The sequence below is a fragment of the Cervus elaphus genome, chromosome 18, assembly GCF_910594005.1.
Source record: "Cervus elaphus chromosome 18, mCerEla1.1, whole genome shotgun sequence".
Lineage (NCBI taxonomy): Eukaryota > Metazoa > Chordata > Mammalia > Artiodactyla > Cervidae > Cervus > Cervus elaphus.
In genome coordinates, this window is record NC_057832.1 from 94,595,449 (window position 1) to 94,620,923 (window position 25,475).

The following is a 25,475-nucleotide window of genomic DNA, read 5'->3' on the forward strand; positions in this document are numbered from 1 at the left end:
TTTTTCCCCCCTTACTTTCAAATCACCTTTAAAAATATTTAAATCATTAGAGCAAAATAACAATGCATCATGGAACTGAAAGGTAAAATGGCAACAATATAGCATAATGTCCTGAAGGGAAAATGGAACTATGCAATTATATCCTTTGAACACAGACCATAGTTAAGTTAAAGACACACTGTAAGCCCTAAAGCAACTACAAAAACAAAAGTTACAACTAATAAACCAAAAAAAGTAAAAGGAAACTTGAAAACTACTAACTCAATCTAAAAAAAGGCAGAAAAAAGAGAAAATGAACAAAGAGGATGTGAGACAAACAGAAAGCAAGCAGTAAGATGGTACATTTTAAATCCAATCATATCAATAATGAATTAAATGTAAATGGTCTAAACATCCAAAGTTAAGTATTATCAGACTGGTCTTCAAAAGCAGAACCTAACTATGTGCCGCATATATGAATCCTATTTTAAGTACACAGACATGAGAATATTAAAAATAACGCCAAAAAAGATTATAACACCAATTAAAAGAAAGCTTCAGTAACAGTTGATTTCAGAAGAAAGTATATCAGACACAGTGGAGGTCATTTAATAATGAGGGTCAATTCTTCAACAGGACGTAACTGTTGTAATGTTTACGCTCATGATAAACAGGTTCAAAACAAATGAAGAGAAACTGATATAAGTGCAAGGAGAAATTCATAACAATAATGAAAGAATTTAACACCTTTCTCTCAAAAATTGACAGAGCAAGTAGACAGAAAATCAGTAAGGATAAAGACAATTTAAACTATGCTACTGATCAACCTGATATAATTAACATCTGCTGAACACTCCACCATGGCGCTAGTGGTAAAGAACCTGCCTGCCAATGCAGGAGAAGTTAAGAGACACAGGTTTAATCCCTGGGCAGGGAAGATCCCTGTGGAAAGGTACGGCAACCCACTCCAGTATTCTTGCTTAGAGAATCCCATGGACAGAGGAGCCTTGTGGGCTACAGTCCACAGGGTTGCACAGTCAGACACAACTAAAGCAACTCAGCATGCACACACAGCACCTAACAACAGTGAATTATGTGTTATTTTCAAGTGCATGTGGAACATCAATTTAAACCATATTCTTATATACAAAAAGGATCCTTATATTTTCTAACATAATGGAATTAAGTTAGAAATCAGTAGCAGAAAGATATCTGGAAAATCCCTAAAACTTGAACACTAAATTGCATGCTTCTAGAAAACAACACCACAAAATGTGTGGGTCAAAGAAATGAAAAGGAAAATTAGAAAGTAATTTAAATTAAATGAAAATACAACATATCCAACACATTAGATGCCAGTAAAGCAGTATTTACAAGAAAATGTACAACACTAAACATCCACATCAGAAAAAGGTCTCAAATCAATAACCTGAGTAGTTATCACCTTACAAAAGAAAAGCAATTTAAATTCAATGAAAGCAAAAAAATAATAATAATAATATCAGAACAGAAATCAATAAAAAAACAAGAAAAACAGTAGAAATCAGTTAAACTAAAATCTGTTTTAAGAAAATCAATAAAATTAGCATACCCTCTAGCCAGACTAATTAAGAAAAAGAAAATTATACAGTGTCTGCTACTTATTTCCAAATAACACAGGAAAGAGAAAAGTGATTGGAGATATAAAGCAAACAAGACTAGCCATGAGTTGATACCCATTATCCTATTTTATAATTTGCATACGTTTAAAAGTTTCTATAATAAAGATGGTTAAAAAAAAGGGCATGAGGTAAATTTATATGTACCTCATATAACAAGAGACTCTTTGCAGGTAAAGTGCAAACATATGCATTCATACACATACATACAAATAAAAGGGAGAGGAAAGAGACACATCAAATCCTTAAGAGCTTTCTATGGAAACTAATTATATTAGGAGGTGAGAGGTATAAAAGGCTATTTTACCTTTCAATTCCAAATAGTCATTGTGGGTGTGTGTGTTTTTAAACAATGAGTATAACCGGGATCGTTTTTGTACCTAAAATAAAAAAAAAAAAAAATTTGATGGCTAGTACACTTGATGTGGGGACTTCCCAGGTGGCTCAGTGGTAAAGAATCTGCCTGCCAACATAGGGGCCACAGGGAACACAGGTTTGATCCCTGGGTCAGGAAGATCCCCTGGAGGAGAAAATGGCGACCCACTCCAGTATTTTTGCCTGGAAAATCCCCATGGGCAGAGAAGCCTCCTGGGCTTACAGTCCATGGGGTCAAAAAAAGTCAGACGCAACTGAGCATGCACACACACACACAATAAGAAAATTATATAACTACGGAAGGAAACAAGGAAATAAAAAAAAAAAAAGACTTGCTTTCCAATGAAAATCCTCACTAAGTCAATTTTTCCTAAATTAATTTACGATTCAGTCGTGTCTGACTCTGTGCAACCCCACGGACAGCAGCCCACCAGGTCCCTCTCTCCACGGGATTCTCCAGGCAAGAATACTGGGGTGGGCTGCCATTTCCTTCTCCAGGCTTCTGTAGTACATAAACTGAGAACTTCCAGATGGACAAGCTAGGTTTAGAAAACGCAGAGGAACCCAGAGATCAAATTGCCAACATACACTGCCTCACAGAAAAGTCAAAGGAATTCGAGAAAAATAACTACTTCTGCTTCATTGACTACGCTAAAGCCTTTGACTGTGTGGATCACAACAAACTGAAAAATTCTTAAACAGATGGGAATAGCAGACTGCCTGCCTCCTGAGAAACATGTATGCAGGTCAAGAAGCAAGAGTTAGAACCAGAGATGGAACAACTGACTGGTTCAAAATTAGGAAAGGCCGTATATGTCAAAAGAAATGCAAAAAAGCAAAATGGCTGTCTGAGGCCTTACAAATAGCTGTGAAAAGCAGGGAAGCGGAAAGCACAGGAGAAAAGGAAAGATATACCCATTTGAATGCAGAGTTCCAAAGAATAGCCAGGAGAGATAAGAAAGCCTTCCTCAATGATCAATGCAAAGAAATAGAGGATAACAATAGAATAGGAATGACTAGAGTTCTTGTCAAGAAAATTAGAGATACTAACAGAATATTTCATGCAAAGATGGGCTCAATAAAGGACAGAAATGGTATGGACCTAACAGAAGCAGAAGATATTAAGAGGTGGCAAGAATACACAGAAGAACTATACGAAAAAGATCTTCACCACTCAGATAATCATGATGGTGTGATCACTCACCTAGAGCCAGACATCCTGGAATGGGAAGTCAAGTGGGTCTTAGGAAGTATTGCTACAAACAAAGCTAGTGGAGGTGACGGAATTCCAGGTGAGCTATTTCAAATCCTAAAAGATGATGCTGTGACAGTGCTGCACTCAATATGCCAGCAAATTTGGAAAACTCAGCAGTGGCCACAGGACTGGAAAAGGTCAGTTTTCATTCCAATCCCAAAGAAAGGCAATGCCAAAGAATGCTCAAACTACCGCACAACTGCACTCTTCTCACACGCTAGTAAGGTAATGCTCAAAATTCTCCAAGCCAGACTTCAGTAATACGCCAACCGAGAACTTCCAGATGTTCAAGCTGGTTTTAGAAAAGGGAGAGGAACCAGAGATCAAATTTCCAACATTCGCAAGATCATCAAAAAAGCAAGAGAGTTCCAGAAAAACATCTATTCCTGCTTTATTGACTATGCCAAAGCCTTTGAGTGTGTGGATCACAATAAACTGTGGAAAATTCTGAAGAGATGGGAATACCAGACCACTTGACCTGCCTCTTGAGAAACCTGTATGCAGGTCAGGAAGCAACAGTCAGAACTGGACATGGAATAACAGACTGGTTCCAAATAGGAAAAGGAGTACATCAAGGCTGTATACTGTCACCCTGCTTATTTAACTTATATGCAAAGTACATCATGAGAAATGCTGGGCTGGACGAAGCACAAGCTGGAATCAAGATTACCGGGATAAATATCAATAACCTCAGATATGCAGATACCACCACCCTTATGGCAGAAAGTGAAGAACTAAAGAGCCTCTTGATGAAAGTGAAAGAGGAGAGTGAAAAAGTTGGCTTAAAGCTCAACATTCAGAAAACGAAGATCATGGCATCTGGTCCCATCAATTCATGGCAAATAGATGGGGAAACAGGGGCTGACTTTATTTTTGGGGGGCTCCAAAATCACTGCAGAAGATGATTGCAGCCATGAAATTAAAAGACCCTTACTCCTTGGAAGGAAAGTTATGACCAACCTAGTTCAGTTCAGTTCAGTTGCTCCATCGGTCCAACTCTTTGCGACCCTATGAACCACAGCACGCCAGGCCTCCCTGTGTATCACCAACTCCCGGAGTTCACCCAAATCCATGTCCATTGAGTCAGTGATGCCATCCAACCATCTCATCCTGTCGTCCCCTTCTCCTCCTGCTCTCAGTCTTCCCCAGCATCAGGGTCTTTTCAAATGATCAACCTAGACAGCATATTAAAAAGCAGAGACGTTACTTTGCCAACAAAGGTCCATCTAGTCAAGGCTATGGTTTTTCCAGTGGTCATGTATGGATGTAAGAGTTGGACTATAAAGAAAGCTGAGTGTCGAAGAATTGATGCTTTTTTTTTTTTAAATGTTCACAGATTTTTTTTTTTTTCTTTTTGTCATACATTGGTATGTATCAGCCATAGATTTACACGTATTCCCCATCCCGATCCCCCCTCCCACCTCCCTCTCCACCCGATTCCTCTGGGTCTTCCCAGTGCACCAGGCCCGAGCACTTGTCTCATGCATCCCACCTGGGCTGGTGATCTGTTTCACCATAGATAGTATACATGCTGTTCTTTTGAAATATCCCACCCTCACATTCTCCCACAGAGTTCAAAAGTCTGTTCTGTATTTCTGTGTCTCTTTTTCTATTGATGCTTTTGAACTGTGGTTTTGGAGAAGACTCTTGAGAGTCCCTTGGACTGCAAGGAGATACAACCAGTCCATCCTAAAGGACATCAGTGCTGGGTGTTCATTGGAAGGACTGATGTTGAAGCTGAAACTCCAATATTTTGGCCACCTGATGCGAAGAGCTGACTCATTTGAAAAGACCCTGATGTTGGGAAAGATTGAAGGCAGGGGGAGAAGGGGACGACAGAGTATGAGATGGTAGGATGGTATCACTGATTCAATGGACAGGAGTTTGGGTCAACTCCGGGAGCTGGTGATGGGACAGGGAGGCTTGGCGTGCTGTGATTCATGGAGTCGCAAAGAGTTAGACATGACTGAGCGACTGAACTGAACTGTATATGTCAAGGCTGTATATATCACCCTGCTTATTTAACTTCTATGCAGAGTACATCACAGGAAATGCTGGATGAATAACAAGCTGGAATCCAGATTGCCAGGAGAAATATCAACAACCTCAGACGGCAGATGATTCTACTCTAACAGCAGAAAGTAAAGAGGAACTGAATAGCTTCTTGATGAAGGTGAAAGAGAGTGAAAAAGCTGACCTGAAACTCAACATTAAAAAAACTAAGATCATGGCATCCGATCCCGTCACTTCATGGCAAATAGAAAAGTGGAAGCAGTGACAGATTTTATTTTCTTGGGCTCCAAAATCACTGCAGACGGTAACTGTAACCATGAAATTAAGACGCTTGCTTCTCGGAAGAAAGCTATGACAAACCTAAACACCATATTAAAAAGCAGAGACATTACTTTGCCAACAAAGGTCCATCTAATTAAAGCTATGGTTTTTCCAGTAGTCACATGCAGATGTAAGAGTTGGACAATAAAGAAGGCTGAATGCCAAAGCATGGATGCTTTCAAACTGTGGTGCTGGAGAAGACTCTTGAGAGTTCTTTGGGCTGCAAGGAGATCAAACCAGTCAATCCTAAAGGAAATCAGTCCTAAATATTCATTGGAAGGACTGATGCTGAAACTGAAGCTCCAATACTTTGGCCACCTGATTTGAAGAGCTGACTCACTGGAAAAGACCCTGATGCTTGGGAAAGACTGAGTGCAGGAGGAATAGAGGGTGGCAGAGAATGAGATTGTTAAGATAGCATCAATGACTCAAGGGACATGAATCTGAGCAAATTCAGGGAGATTAACTAAAGGACAGGGAAGCTTGTTGTGTTGCAGTTCATGGGGCAGCAAAGAATCAGAAATGACTTAGTGACTGAACAACAACACAGGCACATAAAAACAGCTAGAAAATATTGAAAAGGAGAGTAATGAGGGGCTTGTATGCTGTGCTCAGTCGTGTCTGACTCTTTGAGTGACCCATGGACTGTAGCCCGCCAGGCTCCTCTGTCCATGGAGATTCTCCAAGCAAGAATACTGGAGTGGGTTGCCATGCCCTTCTCCAGGGTATCTTCCAATCCCGGGATCGAACCCAGGTCTCCCACAGTACAGGTGAATTCTTTACCGTCTGAGACACCAGTGAAGCCCAATGAGAGACTTAAAACTAATCAAACCATATCATCCTTATAAAGCTATACTAACTAAAAATTCTATACACTGACAAAGAAATTTAAAAAAAGAGAGAGAGAACGCAGAAATGGAGCTAAGTACATCTGATAATGTGGTAAATTACAGGGATAGCATTTCAAATAGGTATGGTAAAATGGACTGCTCAGTAAGTAGTGTCGTGGCCATTTGCATTATAAAAATGTAGTATTAGATTTCCACGACTCTTGTTTTCCAAAGTCACTTTCAGAAAGATCAAAGATAATAGGTATAAAATAAAACAGTAGACGTACTAGGAAAATGTGAGTAAATATTCTTGCAATTCTGAACTAAGCCAGTATTAAATACAAACTTGATACACTTGAAAGACTATCACATTTAACTACACAAAATTAAAAACCTATGCAATGACCAAAAATATTTCTGTCAAAAAATAAAATGATGACTGCTGAAAAATACCATAATACAAAAGTACTGTTCCTAAATAGTTCTTCAGGTCACTAAAAAAGAGCAAATTCAATAGAAAAATGGTCTAAAGACAAAAACAGGTAATTACAGAAGAAATATAAATGACCAACAGACTCATGTTCATTACAACACTGTTTTCAAAGGCAAAAACTTGGAAAGTAAAAATACCCATTGTTTTGAGTTGAACTGTGTGTCTCCCTAAAAAAATACACTGTTGTCCTAACCCTAACCCCTGTTTATCTGTGAACATGACCATATATCAAGAGATTCTTTGCAGACGTAATCGAGTTAAGATGTGGTCATTAGGGCTGACACTAGTCCAATAACTGGCTTCCTTACACAAAAAGAAGACAGAGAAACAGACAAGTAGAGAACAAAAGGAGAATCCTGTGATGATTACATAGGTAGAGATTGGAGTGATCAAAGTATAAGCCAAAGAATATAAAGGATGGTCAGCAGATGCCAGAAGCTAGGAGATGCATGGGACAGATCCTCTCTCAGGGCCTCCAAAAGGAACCAATCCTGCCAACACCTTGATTTTGGACTTCTAGCCTCTAAAAATGTGAGAGATTAAATTTGTTTTTTAAGCCACACAGTTTGTGGTATCCTGTTACACTAGTCCTAGAAAACTGTTACAGAGGTTAGTAAGTTATAAGGAATACATAAAATATAGAATGCAGTAATAAAAAGGATGCAACCAATATAAATGAACATAGCAATATTTGAAAGATACAAAATATAAGTGAAAAAGTTAACCTGCAGAATACCATTTTCTGGTAGTTTATAAAGAGAACATCTTTCTTCCCTTTAAACTCCTTACTGAAATTCATCCTTTTCAAATGCTGGTCAAGTCAAATATGGGCTAGACTGCCTACCTCTATATCTTCACAGGCACTGACACCTTCACAGATCTACTTCCACTCCTAAGGCTTTGATAAAAAACATTACACAAAGGATTCCAACAGCTCTAATCCTACAATTTCTACTATCGAGCCATTTCCACAAGGAGGTTCTGCTGTCATCTTGAATTCAGAGTCAACCAAATATTGCCATTTTTTTCTTCACTATGCTTCAAGAATATAGCTTTGGAATGGAGCTAGATTTCATGGACAGTGATCTTGGACTGACTGATAGCGGCTGCATGTAGGAATACACTGAGTGAATCAGAAACTCCATCGTGACAAAGTAGGAAAAATCGCTGTGAGTGATAGGTGGTATCCACAATGAGAACTAAGGCCGAGTATTTACTCATCCTTTTTGTGTTCTAGATGTCACTACAATTCAGGTTCCTTAGCCAGGCCATGTCTGGTCTGCTAAGATAATGAATAAGAAAATATTTAGTAAACGTTAAAGCTCAGGGACTTCCCTGGAGGCTAAGCAGTGAAGAATACACCTGGGATGTAAGAGACATGGGTTTGATGCCTGGGATGGGAAGATCCCCTGGAGAAGGAAATGGCAGCTCACTTCACTATTCTTGCCTGCGAGATCCCATGGACATAGCAGCCTGGCAGGCTACAGTCCATGGGATCCCAAGTCAGACAAGACTTAGCAACTAAATCACAACCACAAGGTGTTACTCAATTATTCTTATTATGAATAAGAACTTCCAGTTTTCCCCATTTCCAGATACTTCCTATCTTGACATTGAGTCAAAATCTTTGTGACTTCTCCCTTTATATGTTCAGTTATGTGTTTAGTCACTCAGTCCTGTCCGACTCTTTGTGGCCCCATGGACTATAGCCCTCCAGGCTCCTCTGTCCATGGAACTTCTCAGGCAAGAATACTGGAGCAGGTTGCCATTTCCTCCTCCAGGGGACCTTACCGACCCAAGGATCACTCCCGAATCTCGTCTCCTGCACTGGCAGGCGGATTCGTTAGGACTGTGCCACCTGGGGAGCATATGACTTTTTCCTACTTAGGGACTAACGCTCAATCCCTAGGTCTGACATTCAAGGTCTTCTCTAAAATCTGGCTGCAATTTATCCCTCAAACTTATCATTCAGTATGTCCTCAAGCAAATACCATTCTCAATTCTAGCCAAGCCAGTCTATTCAGTATTTCCAAATACTCCCTGCAAATTTTCTACTCCATAGTTGCTCACACATTTCCCTACACTTGAATTGAGGGGCTTCCTGTTCTGACATAAATTCTACAGGCCATTCAAGACATCATGCTCGAGCCCCATAGTGACATATTAAAACTCACAGAGATATACCTACCTCTTCTAATATTAAAAACTTTAGGCTGGCTTGCAAAACGTATCTTTATGTGCATAATTTTTGTCTTCCCTAACTACTCAGTAAAGAACTAAGAGGTAAGGACTATATCTTCCTTACCCTTTTCATGTATTCCAAGATACTGAGGTGTTATGTACTCAGCAAGTCCTTGATTCTTGATCATGATGATATTTTATAAATAAAAATAGAGGAAATCATTTGATTAGCTTCATGCACTGCATACAAATCAATCAGCTCCTTTACTACTATGCAATTTCTTAGGTATTTTGGTATGGAGAGAGAATTTCACTTAAATTTATTTTGTAACCAAACATGATAAACAATTTCACTTCTATTTTAAGACTTAAAAATACTAGATACTTTTAGCTTCTCCAAGTTTAACATAAAAGTTTTAACTTTAAAACACTTCATTGTCCTAAAGTTATTTGTTTGATGATAATTTTTTTAAGGCATTTTATTTCCCCAGATGTCTTCTGTATTTCTGTTTCAATTTACCTGTCTTTAAAGAGTACTCCTTTTACAGAGACAGATTTCTATAGCAATCTTCAGGTGAAGTAAAAAATAAGTTAAAAAGCAAAATCACCATGGCTGACAAACCAAGGAGCCAAGGACACTGAAAACAACTGAACTATTATAACAGACAGTCATACCAACTGAAATATGAAGTTACTCCAAACCTTTCACTGGATTCTATTTTCTAAAGAGAGCTTTTTTAGATCCACCTCCCTCCACATTACACCAGTTATTTGGTCTCTTAAAAAAAAAAAAAAAGCCATAAATTCCTTTATAACACATCGTAAAGTGAAACTGGTGTTTTTGAATAATTTTACTCTCATATTAACACTATAATGATGTAATCCTCTATTACTTCCAAGAATACTGATGCAGATACAATAAATAAAAACAGAATACATTTTTGTTACACTACATTTATGAATATAGTCAAATATTCCAAACATTTTCTAATTAGTAAACAACATTTAACACTTAAAAAATAGCAGATCATTCAGTCACATGGCAGTAAGAATTTTATTTACATTAGCAATATAGTCTGGACAAGACTGTATGAACTTGTTTTGCTTCCAGAATCTTTACAGTGAAAGTGAAATCTATTAAAAATGCTGAGTTCTAATCTGTTAGATCAAAGCTATGACTCTCAGAATATTTACGATGAAACTGAATTCTTACCTGCTCTTATAAACCTCAACTTTTAATCTCCCTAAAATAACCAAGTCGGTTCACTATAACTATTGAGTCTAACACTTAAAAGCTAAAAACTGAAAGAAAAAAAAAGCAGATTATTTTTAACCTTAGATCATAAGCAATAAAGGGTAACACTAAACTATCATATCACTAATACAGTGTCATGTAAAAAATAAGGTTCTAGATGGAATTGGTTAACGAAAGAGGAACTCTTTAAAGTAACTCCATCATAATTAAAAGGCATACTTATAGTAATATTAAAATGCCTTGTAATTAAAATAAATAATAATAATAATTCAAAGTTAAGAGCTGATTATTCCATTACTAATGCTAATGCTGTTTAATTCTGTTCACCCTAGTCTTTCTGAGGTAAAATGCCTATTAAAATGTGATGCTAAAGAAAAAGTGAGTTAGAAATGGGGATCTGCAATGAAATGGTTTTAGATGATCTACCTTGCACTTCGATAATCTACCTTGCACTTAGATATATACTATCTTTGTCTCCACTGTGCAAAAAAGAAATATGTCAAGGTTAACAGAAGGGCTGATCTTTCTCTGCTGGAGTCCCTGGCAGCTAGAATATTTAGAGTGGTAGAACATTAAAGGTGGAAAGACGGTGGTGTATTCTGTCCAACCACTCAGTTTCAGATCAGGAAAGTGATCAGGAAAGTCAGGAAGATGGAGATTCTCGTTCACACTCATAATTAACTGGTGGCAGAGCATGGACTAAAACCCAGGAACTCCTCTTATACAAGTACCCCCTCTTCCCTTTCCGGTCAGCAACCAGAGGGGCTAAAGTTACCCAGAAATTCCCCAAATAGATTTGTTCCAGCTGCTGTTTAACTCTTATTTACATACTCTATAATGTACTGACTTTCAGCCAAAATGTTAGAATTAACTTACCGAAATCAAAACAAATGTAATATACAGTTCAAGATTTTACTTTAAAACCTCCCTGACAGTAACAAGAAATCTAAACCAAGTAATCAAAAGTATTAATGACAACATTCTTTCACATGCTTCTCTAAACTCCCAAAACACTTTATAAGTGGCAGGCATTCTAACTGCTTTACACACATCATTGTACTAGTCTCTGAAATCCTTGGCTAAGTCCATTTTACAAATATAGACACTAAGGCTTATACTTGTGAAGAAGTTTGCCTATACTACAGAGCTAAGAATAACAAGAAACAGGATAGATAAACCCAGATCTGCTGGATTCTTCTAAATCTCCTGTGCTTACTGCCTATCCTGTATGAAATTCACTTTTGTACTCACCTCTTTTCCTCTTTCACTAGCTTAGGTTGTCTTCCTGTCTTTGTCTCTTCCAAATCCCACGAATTTTAACCTTTTCCCTCCTAACATAAAACTCAAGGTGAAATATATTCCCAGAACTAACTTCCCTCCGGGACTGCCTCAATTTAGGCCTTCATCAAGACAATGATCCCTCTAGGCACCTCTCCCTCTAAACCTATTTAAGAATTTAGAACAGAAATAAAGTTAACTGTTGGACAGCTACTGCTACCAACCATATTAGTTAAGCAGAAGAATTAAACCGCTTTATTCTCCTAATAAATGAAGACCAAAGTCCAGATACCATGCGCATTAGAAACTGAAGGTTTTAACAACCTGATCAAGCAATGAGAAATGCTGAATGAACTAAGGAGTATACAAGTTAGCTATTTTAATTATGCAATCAAGAAGTATGCAGTGATCTATATGCTGGTTATTATCAAAATTATGTAAGACTGTAGACATAAGGTCTAATCTCACAGAATTACATACAGGGTGAGAAAAAAAATACACAAAAATTAAAAGATGATAATAAGCAAGTTAAAACAAGTGCTAAGGAACTAAAAATAAATACATAAATAAACATTAAAATCAGTTAATTAAAATGTCTCCTTAAATATCAATAAACCTTGAAAACAAACCAAGTAAATATGCATGGAATGGTAACAGTCAATAACATTTCTAACCCCAATCCAAATGGGAGGTGGTTGCTGAGAGATAGTACAGGTTTTGTTTTTTCCCCAATTCTTAATATCGTCCTTGAATAAGGAACATATATACATATTTAACTCTTCTTGGCAAGATGGCTATGCTCTTTACAGAAAATAACTAATCACATGACATGAAAGGCAAAAGAACAACAAAACAAGACCTAATGATCTTGTGTTTAACCCTTAATTGTTCTAAGAAAATACTAACAGCTATGAACTGCACCAGAACTATTAACTTTATGTAAAAGTATATTGACATATGTTTATATATTTACATATGGCTTTAAATGAAACCTAAGCGTTCTCAACATCTATTTTTAAAAACTGCGGTAAAACTATAGATTACTGAAGATTCACATCCTTCATGAAAACAATCACCAACTTAAGAGTTTCACTAACATCTAGGCATATTTACACACAGTGACACATGCATGTTTCTACATACTTTTTCTGCTGATTGTTTTATACGTGCCTCTTCCCAGTTTCCCTCTCTCATGCCCTCTAAGGGGGATGAAATTCTATTGGAGTCTTTTTGCCTTGATCCCACCAGCACTGGTTTAATTCATACCTTCATCATATTTCATGGAGCTTATTGTAAACATGTATCTGACCTCCTTTGCCTCCAATCCTTCAATAGTGACTCCACCTTTCTCCTTGAACTTTAAAAGTCAAATCTGATCTTGTGGTATCCCACTAATCAGTGCAATATTTCCTCAACTACATCTCTCTTACATCCACATCTCTGAAATATGCATTGTTATTTTAAGGGGATAGAGAAATGGCATCCTAAAAGAGCTCAACTTAATCATAACTCACAGAATATGGGCCAAAAATTGAGGGGAAACCTATTAACATTTCCAACGTGCTTCAGGATCACTCTATTAGAAAACAGTGAATTTCAGCAGTGATTCTCAAACTATGATGTAACAGTCTCTAATAAGCTTGCTAAAAACAGAAATGCCCAAGTTCCACCTCAGACCAACGAATCTGAATATTATTTAGGAATCTGACCTAGCCATACACATTTGTGATAATCTCCCAATGATTCCAACGCATATGTAAACCTGAGAACCCTTCTTGCTCCGTAACATACCATCAGCAGGTCCCCTGACTTCCCAAGCTGTTTCATACTTCTCACACCCTGGGGGGAACAGTCAACCCTCCGAATTTCTAGATATGAAGGACTGACTGACACGGACTCGAGCATTCAATGACGACTATACTCTCTAGACTTAAATATTCAAGTACTGACCATTCTAAAAAGCTTTTACTCGTCCTCTCTTGTGATCTCCTAAACCTTTATAAAAATAACAGCATCCACACATTTATGGACAGTCCTTCTGATACACACAACCACCCAATGTGATGTATCCCTATTCTAGAAATGAGAAAACCAATTCTAGGACAGGGGGCTGAAGAAACTTATCCAAATTGACACTATGAATTTAAACCCCGGACTGCTGATTACAAACCCAGGATATTTTCCATTGTAACATGCAGCGTCTTAACCAGTCACTGTGAAGTACTGATATACTTAGCACTTTACACATTAGTTTCCCTATCTAGATTCAGTAAGCTACCTTAGGGGACACATCAACTTTGATTTTGACCTCAACAATTAGCTACTCAATACTAATTTGCTGAGAGAAAGCAGGAATGAAACTCTTTGAGAGCTAGGACTATAACTACTCCAGCTTCATTTTCTTGGGAATTCTTAGAGCTCTGAATGCACTTCTTGCTTAACAAATTTGGTCTGACCTGTAAATCTCACTGCATGATTTTTTTTTAAATAAGACAAAATATTTCAGTAATGCACAAAATACTGCACAGTCAGCAAAGGGGGAGGAGGGGGAAACTGTTCAGAAAATTAAGATCTCATTCTTTACTAATAATTGGAGACTTCAAATATTAATCTTTGCAACTATTTCATACAACAAGAGCAGGTAACTCCAACAGTGTGGTTCTAAATGACAGAAATCCATTCCCTATCTATCGCTGTATTCTTACATGTCTGTCATTTCTTTGACACCAGTAAACATTATAGGAAATGCAGAGCAATTAGTCAGTATGCTTGTGTATAAATGTAATGTCCCTCCCTGCCTAATGTGTCTGGTATGTAACACATAGTACAACTACTTCCTTTTCTGAGACAGATTATATAACATAAGTAGTATACCAGAAAAAAAATTTTTTAAACTTTTCATTTGCAGATAATGTCACCTTCAAATTGCTACAGATTTTCCTAAATTGAAAATATGCACAAATTAGGGCTGCTTTAAGAATAAAACTTTAATTGTATCAGCTTCTGGTGAAAAAGAAAAGTGATTATTCCTTTAACACCCCTTTAAAATAAATCAGTAACAAGTAAGAAAAAAACTTCTAAAACAACATGATGTAGTGGAAAGTACAACACAACAGGCATCAGGAGTCCTGCTTTTCTACTTCCGGTCACATTACTAAATTGCTGTGAGACATATGGCTCACCGGCTCAGTTATCTTGTTTGTTTAAAAAGTGTGTGGGGAGAGTAAAGAGGGGGCTTGACTGTCTTCACAGTTCCCAAGTCCTGATTTTAAGCCACCTCCCTCATTTTATTCTAATCAGGTCTAACTTCTGAAATATGAAACACATCTGCACAGAATGTAATGATTCAATCTCCTACCAGGTGGAACAGGATACAAAGGGTAAACTCCTAGAAAGTTAACAATTAATCCAGTAACTTCCCAGAACTTGTCTAATCCTAACTTCTTAAACAAGCAGGAGCAGTCTGGGTGACACATTTAACATTAGGAAGGAAAGCTGTAAAAGGTACGGCTCTTGTTGACATTTCCCTCGGTGGTTCCGGGGTGTCAGTGGCACAGACTCTGCAGGTGTTAACCAGTAAAGTGGGGAGAAAGGGACCCGAACACCGTTTCAACAGTCTCAACCACAGCTCAACTCGGCCACCCCAGGAAGATGCAGGCTGACAAGGCCTACCCCACAGAGCACAACCTCCCCACCCCCAGAAGCGCCAGCAGCCAATGTAATGAATGCTTCCGTCAACAACACATTCCCCTTCCCACAGCAGAGCTGCTGGCCCAACCAGCCATCTGGAGTTGGAAAAGGCCGCACAGCACCGACCTAAGACTCATTCTCAGATCCCAAAAGGCCAAGAACTGCTGGAGATCGCGGTTCCCCTGAGCTGGGTTCTGGGAGAGCAGCATCTCGCACCAATGCAAAGAAACAACAAAAACAGTGGAGAGGAGAGAGAAACCAGGCCTGAGCAAGACTGCTGGAGAAATAAACCTCGTTCCTCTGCAGTGGGGAGCAGTAGCATTTCCTGCCCCCCGTTCTAAACCGATGCACTCGACTTCACTCCTTCCTGAGATCCTCAAGGGAGAATAAAAGACGACCTTACGGTTCGATTCATTCATATCTGGGCTTCGGTCCCCGACCCACCCACTCCTGAAACCGATGGCATTGTGAAGGAAAGTGCCCCCACATCGGGGTCGTAGGACGAGAAGCGAGGGCCAGTCCAGGAGCCCAGTTACTACGATCAAGCAGCTCCTGTAAAAAGATCCCCGCGAGGCCTGACGGTAAAGTTTGAACCAGCAGCAGAGGCACGGACCCGGGTCCAAGCGAGCAGGGTTTCCAGCACAGGCCTGCGGACCTGACACTTCCCTGCTCCTCGGGCAGGTCCGGGAGGCGACCTCCGGCCCGCACTGCCCGCACCCAGGGAGCCAAGTCAGAGAGAGGCCTGGCCGGCAGTCCGACCCTCCCCGCGTCGCTCCCGCCTCCTTCCCAACTCCCACTTCCCGGCTCCCCCTCCCGGGCCCGGGAGACTAAGGTCGGGGGCGGCGATGCGGATCTCGGCCACTGACCACACATTTTTTGCCGAGGAAGGTGAAGAGGGACTCGTTCTCCTGCGGGGTGAGCAGCAGGGACCCCACGTTGGTGACCCTCCGCGGCGGCGGCGGCTGCTGCTGGCCGGAGCTCATGGTTTCGCCGGCGGGGTAGGGAGGCCAGGGCCGTCTCCTCCGGCGAGTGGGCGAGCGCTCGTTCCCCTTCTGGGTGACAGGGGCGGGAGGAGGGGAATCAGAGGCGTAGCATCTCGCAGCTCCTCCGGCGCAGGGAGGAGGCCACGGAAGGAGGAGCCGACGGCGGGCCGCGGTGAGAAAGGGGAGCTCCCCGTTCCCGCCGGGGTAGGCTCTGGCCGGACGGTCGTTGTCCTCGCACTCCGGCGACTGCGCTAAACTCCCAACTCCTCCCCCAGCCTTCCTTCGGCGGCAGTGGCGGCGGCGGCGGCAACGGCCTCACAATCCAACATGGCAGCGGGGTACGGGCGAGACCACAGGACGCTAGACGCGGGGGAGCGCGCCGGAAACGCGCGGCTGCGGGCCGGGCCCCGGGAGGAACCCCACCTCCCCACGCCGCGCCTGGCTTCGCCTAGCCGGCCCGAGGCCACGCCCACTTCCGGCCGAGCCGCGGGCTATGCGCGGTCTGCGGTCGGACGCGGGGCTCTGGGTCCGTTGCAGGCTTTGCGTCCGGACTCGTTCCTTGGGTAGTCGTCTTCTACGGAGGCTTGAAGAGAGGAGGTGGCTCGTCTCCGCCGCCGAGCTGTCATCCCCTCTTCTGAGACGCACACCTTTGCGGAGCGTCAGTGCAGACCCAGGTCTTCGTCCCCGAAATAGCTTTTATTTCTGAGGCGTGACTGCCAGATTTTCGAGCTCCTGTCAGAAAGTTCTGGAAGCTGGAGACGGAAAATGGGAGAAGGGACGCCGTTCCCTGTGTTCCTCGCCAGTTCGCTCAGAGCCGCAGGTGCCTGTGGTTTCTCAGACTTTGTCCCAACTTCAACAGTGGGAATGGACGAACAGGCCTCTGCCAGGATTGTGAAAGAGACCTTGCTGACCGACGTTCCTAAAAAGCCAAGGCCCTTAGAAGAGGTTTCTACTGCCCGCTGGTATTTCTCAAAGGGATTAATAAATGTATTTGTAACATTGCAGTTCGGGCTTGTTTCTCTATGGGTCCTCCACACATTTCCCCTGCTGTTATGAATTGAAAAATATTTCTTTTTCCCTTCCTCGTGTTTTTCTTTCAAACTCCAAAGGCCTTGTTTTCTTTTTATCCAAAATGAATGTGCCCATTTAGAGATGTCACTCAGAAAAATACATCATCTAACTTAATCCTTATGTCAGGCGAGTGTATGCTCCTCGGTTCTTGTCTCATCACACCAAAGATTTGGAGTGATGCTTAGAAGTAAATCTCAGGAATCTTTAAAAAATTTACATTCAATATTGGAAACTACCTAGGGTAACTCTGTTCAGTAGATTAGACAGCTGTCTTAAAACGAAGTTTGGTAATATGGAGATGATAAATAATACACACTGCTCTGAATTATAGAATAAACATCTCCACTTTAAACAAATGAGCATTTATTGCATAAACATTACTTAGCATCATGTTTGCTTATTATTAAACAAAAAACGTATGTTAAACTCAAGACATCTATACGTTGACAAATGAAAGTTGGTAAAGCTATTTGATTTTAATATTTCCGAAAGCTCCCAGTACAAATCTTGGGTGTACTAAACAAATTGTTAAGCCATTATCAATACTTTTTAAAAATATTAAAAAATTAAAATGAAGGCTGCATTAATGAAATTAACTGAGTGGAAATAAATCTAAAAGGAAAATGTAATCATAGTTCTATGAGTCCTTACATAAAATATGGATAGGTCAGAGTTACCTTGGTTCAGTGTTAGGGAAAAAAGTGATTTTGAGAAAGCAGGCAGACTTTTTGTAAAATAATTAGGTTTAGAAAGGCAGTAGAAATATAAACAAGGAGTTGCTGTTGAACTTCAGAACTAACAAACTTAGAAGCTGACTCAGTTTGTCTCATATCAAAAGTGAGATTCCTATAAAGCCACTGTGACAGTGGAAAGCACTATAAATTACTGAGAGGTAGAGATTAGAGCCCTAATATTTACAAACCTGTGAACCAGGATAGTAACAAAAGTATAGACTTTAGATAGTCCAATTGGAGTTCTTGTGCAGCCATTACAGCTTTATGGACTTTGGCCAAGTTGCTATTCTGAGTTTGTTTCCTCATCCATAAAGTGAAAATAATTTTTATTTAATAAAGGTGTAGAATAAACATAATTAAACCTACTTCAGAGTTATAAAATTTACCAAGATAGCATGTGTAAAGAACCTGATACAGAGTGGTGAGTCGAATACTATTTGTCTTCTCATTGATCATCGTTGCCTGTGGTCTGCTCTGCCTTCCCTTAGCTAAGGGAACTAGCATTGAGTTGAAGTGTGTATTTTTACCTTTGTTGTATCTAGGCCTGGAAAACTACCCTTCATATTTGGGACTCTGTGTAATTCTTCAAATACATAGTGGTGAATTTGGGACATAATTTCTTTGTTAGACTTTCTAGTTAGGCTATATATTGTGCCACATAGGTTATATATGTCCCAGTAAGCTGAAATTATAAGACTTTAAAAAACGATAACTCTAGAGACAGGATCATATTAGTTTCTAAATAATAAAAAGGATAGAAATTTTTATGCCTGCCTACCAGCTTTTAAAACTTGTAGATTATCAACCTTTTGAATATGGGAGAGAGAGATGTGAAAAAGGACTGTGAAAAGAGAAGATACAGGAGAGAATAGATGATTCCACAGTAGCTATAAGTTGTGAAATCTATCCTATGGTGAGAACTATGGGCTCTGATCTTTTCACCATCTCCTTAGCCTAGACTATTTATGTTTTAATTTTTTTTTTCTCTCTCAGAACATTTTCAACGTCTTATTTCTAAATGCAGTTTTCTGACTATTTGCCCTTCTTCTTTTCTTTAGAAATGAGAATGGTAAATTATAATGACCATAGGCTTTTGTCTCAAGCCCAGAACATTTCTTTAGCTTTTCCTCCAAATTATAAGTATGTTTTGTCCACAAAATTGCAATTTAAGTATTATCTACCCTTGCATTGTTATTTTTGCTTGCCTCTAGGCTTTTTCCAACTCTTTGTTCTTAAAATGTGAAAAACGTAAGGGTGAACATTGCATTGGAAATAGTACTTCCTTACTCTCGTGAGCACGTGAACAAGCAATATTTGAATTTTCCTCCTTTAGCATGCATACAAGGATTCTGTTTTTCCATGTTCACCCTGAGACCAAGTAGTACCAGCTATATTTGTTTCAACAGTGTTAGCAAGTCCCCTTCTTTCTTTCATTCTTGATAGCATATCCTCTTTTTGGCAGAACACAAGACATCTTTCTCTCTGTTTTCTTTGGCAAGTTATTTTCTTATCTCAAATTCTTTTTACCCAGTTTGAGAGACTGGATTTGATCCAGGAAATAAAAAGGATTCTATTTCCCTTCGACTAAGTGTCTTGAAGTCTGTAAGCTAGGTTAAGAAGACTGGGGATTTTATCTTCCTGTATGTATAAAATGCATAAGCTCTCTTAAAATGTCTATGAATATCACTAAGAATAAGGCAGTTTTGTTTAATATTTCCTATTTAACTGTCCTTGACTCAATTAGAATCTATTTTAAATTTTATTTTCATCTTGCCTTGCTAAGAGCCTTTAAGATTAAGTCCTCATTTTAACAGAAAACATTAGGGTAGCTTCCTTATGAAAACAAGGGCATTTTTTCCAGGGGCATTCCCTGTCATTATCTTTATACTTTGCCAGTTTCTCCTGTCCTGCTGCTCTGTTAATCCACTTCTTTACAAATGTCACTGTTGATGTACTGTTACAAGTCTTCTGAAACACCCTGTTCCCCTTGCTAATGTTAATTATTTAAAGATGTAGTGACACCCTTGCTTGTAAAGGACTGTGCAGGTAGCCGCACATAGGGATCTGCGGCATTCAGCAGCCATTGTGGTCTTAATTACCAGTCCAGGGTGCTGCTTTCCCATGGCAGAGTCCCAGTTATAGTGACAGAAGAGCAGTAAACTTGGATACTGCAGGGGTGATGAATATCATTTCCCTCATGCAACCTCCAAGTGCCATGGCTTTAGGATTTCACATAAAGTATCTCTGCACATTTATGTGAATGTTGCATATAGCAGTGTTTAAGAGAATTTGTTCTTGTTCTCCCAAGTTAAATGTTTCATTTTTCCTCAACTAAAATCTTGATAAGTAAGCTAGCAAATGATTTTCCCCTCCCTTCCTTTTTAAATTCATTTTGAGTACAAGCCTTTCTGGGGCTTACTTTTTTAGAAATAGCTTATGTACAACTCATTCAGATTCTTTATTGATCTTTGTGGAAAACAATTCTAAATTGTGCTAGTAAATTATCGGTGATAGTTACTACCGCTGGTCTCCAGATACCTAAAACATAACCTTTATCAAGAAATGATTTCAATGTATGTTATAGTATGTATGCATAGTAACTGTAATATAGTATGTATAGTAACTATGTATGGTATAGTTCCCAATATGCTACTTACTGTTCTTTTTTTCCCCCACTGCTCTTTTACTTTAATGAATATTCAGTGGTTCTCAGTTGAATTATTCCAGACAAAGGGGGAAAACATTGACCTCTTTATTATAATATATTCACAGCCAATCTACATATGAATGAGTAAGCAGTTTGGATGTTGATGATTTGACAATACCATGCATCCCCATGAATACCTCACTGAAACTATCAAAATGAAAGATATGGACTCTTCTATCATAAAACGTTTTTGGTATTATATTGATGAAGTTTGTAATTTCTAGTACAGTAATTTTGGGGTTCATTTTTATTACTCTTTTTATGCTTCAGGTTTATTAGTAGTTCATTTTCCATTTCAGAGTTGAAATCTAAGTTTATTTATTGTCTTTATTTTAATTGAGATATAATTAACATAAAACATTAGTTTCAGTTATACAACGCAATTCAATGTATGTACATACTGAAAATACATATAGCTTTTAGAAAATCAATTTTTAGCTTTATTAAAAGTGATACATTCATATGAATTAAAAAATAAAATGATACTACAAAGGTTATAACAACAGGGAAACCCAGAAACTCTGTGCTTCATTTGCTATCCCCTTTGCTCCCCCAGGAGTCATCCAGTCTGAACTGTTTCTTTTGGCATTTATATATGTATTTCTAAATAATATGCTAAGCTACTGTATATTGATTGATCAACTTAAAGAAGTATTTATCAACTTCATATTATATTTGCTGAGGATTTATCTCTCTTAGATTCAAGGGATTAGATCTGATAGACAGAGTGCCTGAAGAACTATGGACAGAGGTTCATGACATTGTACAGGAGACAGGGATCAAGACTATCCCCAAGAAAAAGACATGCAAAAAAGCAAAATGGCTGTCTGAGGAGGCCTTACAAATACCTGTGAAAAGAAGAGAAGCAAAAAGGAAAGGAGAAAAGGAAAAATACACCCATTTGAATGCAGAGTTCCAAAGAATAGCAAGCAGAGATAAGAAAGCCTTCCTCAGTGATCAGTGCAAAGAAATTAAGGAAAACAATAGAATGGGAAAGACTGGGGATCTCTTCAAGAAAATTAGAGATACCAAGGGAACATTTTATGCAAAGATGGGCAGAATAAAGGACAGAAATGGTATGGTCGTAACAGAAGGAGAAGATATTAAGAAGAGGTGGCAAGAATACACAGAAGAACTATACAAAAAAAATCTTCATGACCCAGATAATCACGATGGTGTGATCACTCAGCTAGAGCCAGACATACAGGAATGTGAAGTCAAGTGGGCCTTTGGGAGCATCACTACAAACAAAGCTAGTGGAGGTGATAGAATTCCAGTTGAGCTATTTCAAATCCTAAAAGATGATGCTGTGAAAGTGCTGCACTCAATATGCCAGCAAATTTGGAAAACTCAGCAGTGGCCACAGGACTGGAAAAGGTCAGTTTTCATTCCAATCCCAAAGAAAGGCAATACCAAAGAATGTTCAAACTACTGTGCAATTGCACTCATCTCACATGCAAGTAATGCTCAAAGTTCTCCAATCCAGGTTTCAATAGTACATGAACCATGAACTTCCAGGTGTTCAAGCTGGATTTAGATAAAGCAGAGAAACCAGAGATCAAATTGCCAGCATCCACTGGATCATGGAAAAAGCAAGAGAGTTCAGAAAAACATCTATTTCTGCTTTATTGACTATGCCAAAGCCTTTGTGTGGATCACAACAAACTGTGGAAAATTCTGAAAGAAATGGGAATACCAAATCACCTGACCTGCCTCCTGAGAAATCTGTATGCAGGTCAAGAAGCAACAGTTAGAACCAGACATGGAAAAAAAGACTGGTTCCAAATTGGGAAAGGAGTACATAAAGGCTGTATATTGTTATCCTGCTTATTTAACTTATATGCAGAATACATCGTGCTAAATGCCAGGCTGGATGAAGCACAAGCTGGAATCAAGATTGCTGGGAGAAATATCAATAACCTCAGATATGCAGATGACACCACCCTTATGTAAGAAAGTGAAGAAGAACTAAAGAGCCTCTTGTTGAATGTGAAAGAAGAGTGAAAAAATTGGCTTAAAACTCAAAATTCAGAAAACTAAGATCATGCCATCCAGTCCCATTACTTCACGGCAAATAGATGGAGAAACAATGAAAACAGTGACAGACTTTATTTTTTCGGGCTCCATAATCACTGCAGATGGTGACCAGCCATGAAATTAAAAGATGCTTGCTCCTTGGAAAAAAAGTTATGACCAACCTAGACAACATATTAAAAAGCAGAGACGTTACTTTACCAACAAAGGTCCATCTAGTCAAAAATACGGTTTTTCCAGTAGTAATGTATGGATGTGAGAGTTGGGGTATAAAGAAAGCTGAGCAGTGAAGAACTGATACTTTTAAACTGTGGTGTTGGAGAAGACTCCTAAGACCGCAAGGAGATCCAGCCAGTCCATCCTAAAGGAAATTAGTCCTGAATATTCATTGGAAGGGCTGATGCTGAAGCTGAAACTCCAATACTCTGGTCATCTGATGCGAAGAACTGATTCATTTGAAAAGACCCTGAAGCTTGGAACGATTGAAGGCAGGAGGAGAAGGGGATGACAGAGGATGAGATGGTTGAATGGTATCACTGACTTGATGGACATGAGTTTGAGTAAGCTCCAGGACTTGGTGATGGACAGGGATGCCTGGCATGCTGCAGTCCATGGGGTCACAAAGAGTCGGACACAACTGAGTGACTGAACTGAAAAAGCCCTTGGAAAGTTAGTAATGGTTGAATGGATTGGAACCATAGGATAATACACCTTGATGTCATTTATCTATGAATAGCTATTTAGCTAATCCATTAAACAATATTATAATACATTTTTTTTGTATAATATGTTGTCAAAGCCAGTGATATATAGATTTTCTAGTTGGAAATTATCATTACTTTTTTTTAAATAGGGGTACAGTTGCTTTATAGTATTGTTAGTTTCTGCTATACAATGAAGTAAATCAGCTATACGTATACATATAGCCCCTCCGTCCTGGACCTCCATCTCATCCTGCACCCCAGCCCCACCCATCTAGGTCACCACAGAGCACTGAGCTGAGCTCCCTGCACTATCCAGCAGGCTCCCAATAGCTATCTGTTTTATACAAGGTAGTATATATATGTCAGTCCCAATCTCTCAATTTATCACATCCCATTCCCCCTGCCCCATGTCCATGTGTCCATTCTCTACATCTGTGTCTCTATTCCTGCCCTGCAAATAGGTTTATCTGTACCATTTTTCTAGATTCTATACATATGCATTAATATATATATTTTTTTCTCTTTCCGACTTACTTCACTCTATGTGATTGACTCTGGATCCATCCAGTTCTCTACAAATGACTCAATTTTGTTCCTTTTATGGCTGAGTAACTTTCCATAGTATATCATTACTTTTTAAATGTCTATCTCCTCCATTATTAGTCTTAAGTCTCTCTGAAAGCTCGGATCATGTCTTACTCATCTCGATATGATATCTTTTTAATTCTTTATATGAACCTGCATGCATAGTCATTTCAGTCACTTCAATTTTGTCCAACTTTTGTGACCCTATGGACTGTGGCCTACTAGGCTCCTCTGTCCATGGGATTTTCCCAGCAAGAATACTGGAGTGGGTTGCCATTTTCTCTTCCAGGGCATCTTCCTGACCCAGAGATCAAACTCAGTGTCTCCTGCATCTCCTGAATTGCAGGCAGAGTCTTTACTGCTGAACCACCCGGGAAGCTCTAATAGGTTTACAAGTATACATTTAATATTGTATATTATATTGTATAATATTTAACCTATATAATATTAAATGTATACTTGTAAATCAAATGATCATTTTTGATCCACAGCACAACATTTGAGTATTTTTCATAAGTTACAAAATAGCTATACAGGCTCCGAAATCAAGTCAAGAAAACTTCAAGTCTTCTCCAAACTCTGCCATATACTACTAAGCATGTGATATTCCAAGAGTCCTTGGAGAGAAAATACAATCTGCAGAAATCAACACACAACCTAATGGGAGCAGGGAGGGGGGTTGTGGCTAACAACAATGAACAGGAATGGCCTCAACCTTAGTTGACCAGCAAACTAATGCATGTCCAGAGTATGAAATGGTTTTTTTTTTTTAACCCCTGAGCAGTCTTCGGTATCCAGGGGCCCAGTCTGAGAGGAGAAATACAGAGCATATTGTTAGGGGTTTCTGGGAATAATCATTTTTAGCTCGATTCAGTTGCCAGAACAGTAAACCAAGGTTGACTTGGTCTGGAAAGCAACTTTGGAATGAAATACTGTAGTGATAACAAGAACCAGAACAACATACAACAGACTGGCCATCTCTAGGGACTTAAGAAGATAGACCAGTAGTTCTCAGAATATGTTTTCCCTTCCTGGTAACCTCACTTGGGAACTTGTTAGAATTGTAAAACCTCAAGCACCACGTTGAATCAGAAACTGAATCAGAAATGCTGAGTGTAGGTCTCATCAGTCTGTTTAAAAAGAACCATCCTGGTGATTATGACATATGGACCTTCATGAGGACATCCAAAGGATTAAATTTGCTTCTACCAACAACCACCTCCTCCTCCCCCAACATAGAATACGGGAGCTGGTTGCTATTTCCTTCTTCAGGGGATCTTCCTGACCCAGGGATCGAACTCAGGTCTCCTAGTTGCAGGCAGATTCTTT

At 39.3% G+C, this 25,475-nt stretch overlaps 1 protein-coding gene across 2 annotated transcripts in view; it reads right to left on the minus strand.

Annotated features, from left to right (window-relative positions):
• Positions 1-16,663, minus strand: part of WASL (WASP like actin nucleation promoting factor) — a 78,065-nt gene extending 61,402 nt beyond the window's left edge. The window contains exon 1 of one of the 2 annotated variants that reach the window (XM_043871887.1): positions 16,195-16,663. In XM_043871887.1, the coding sequence (XP_043727822.1) occupies positions 16,195-16,311 (117 nt within the window). In that variant the 5' untranslated portion in view covers positions 16,312-16,663. The remainder of the gene's footprint in view (positions 1-16,194) is intronic. The other variant, XM_043871886.1, reaches the window with a different exon arrangement.
• Positions 16,664-25,475: the final 8,812 nt, after the last annotated feature.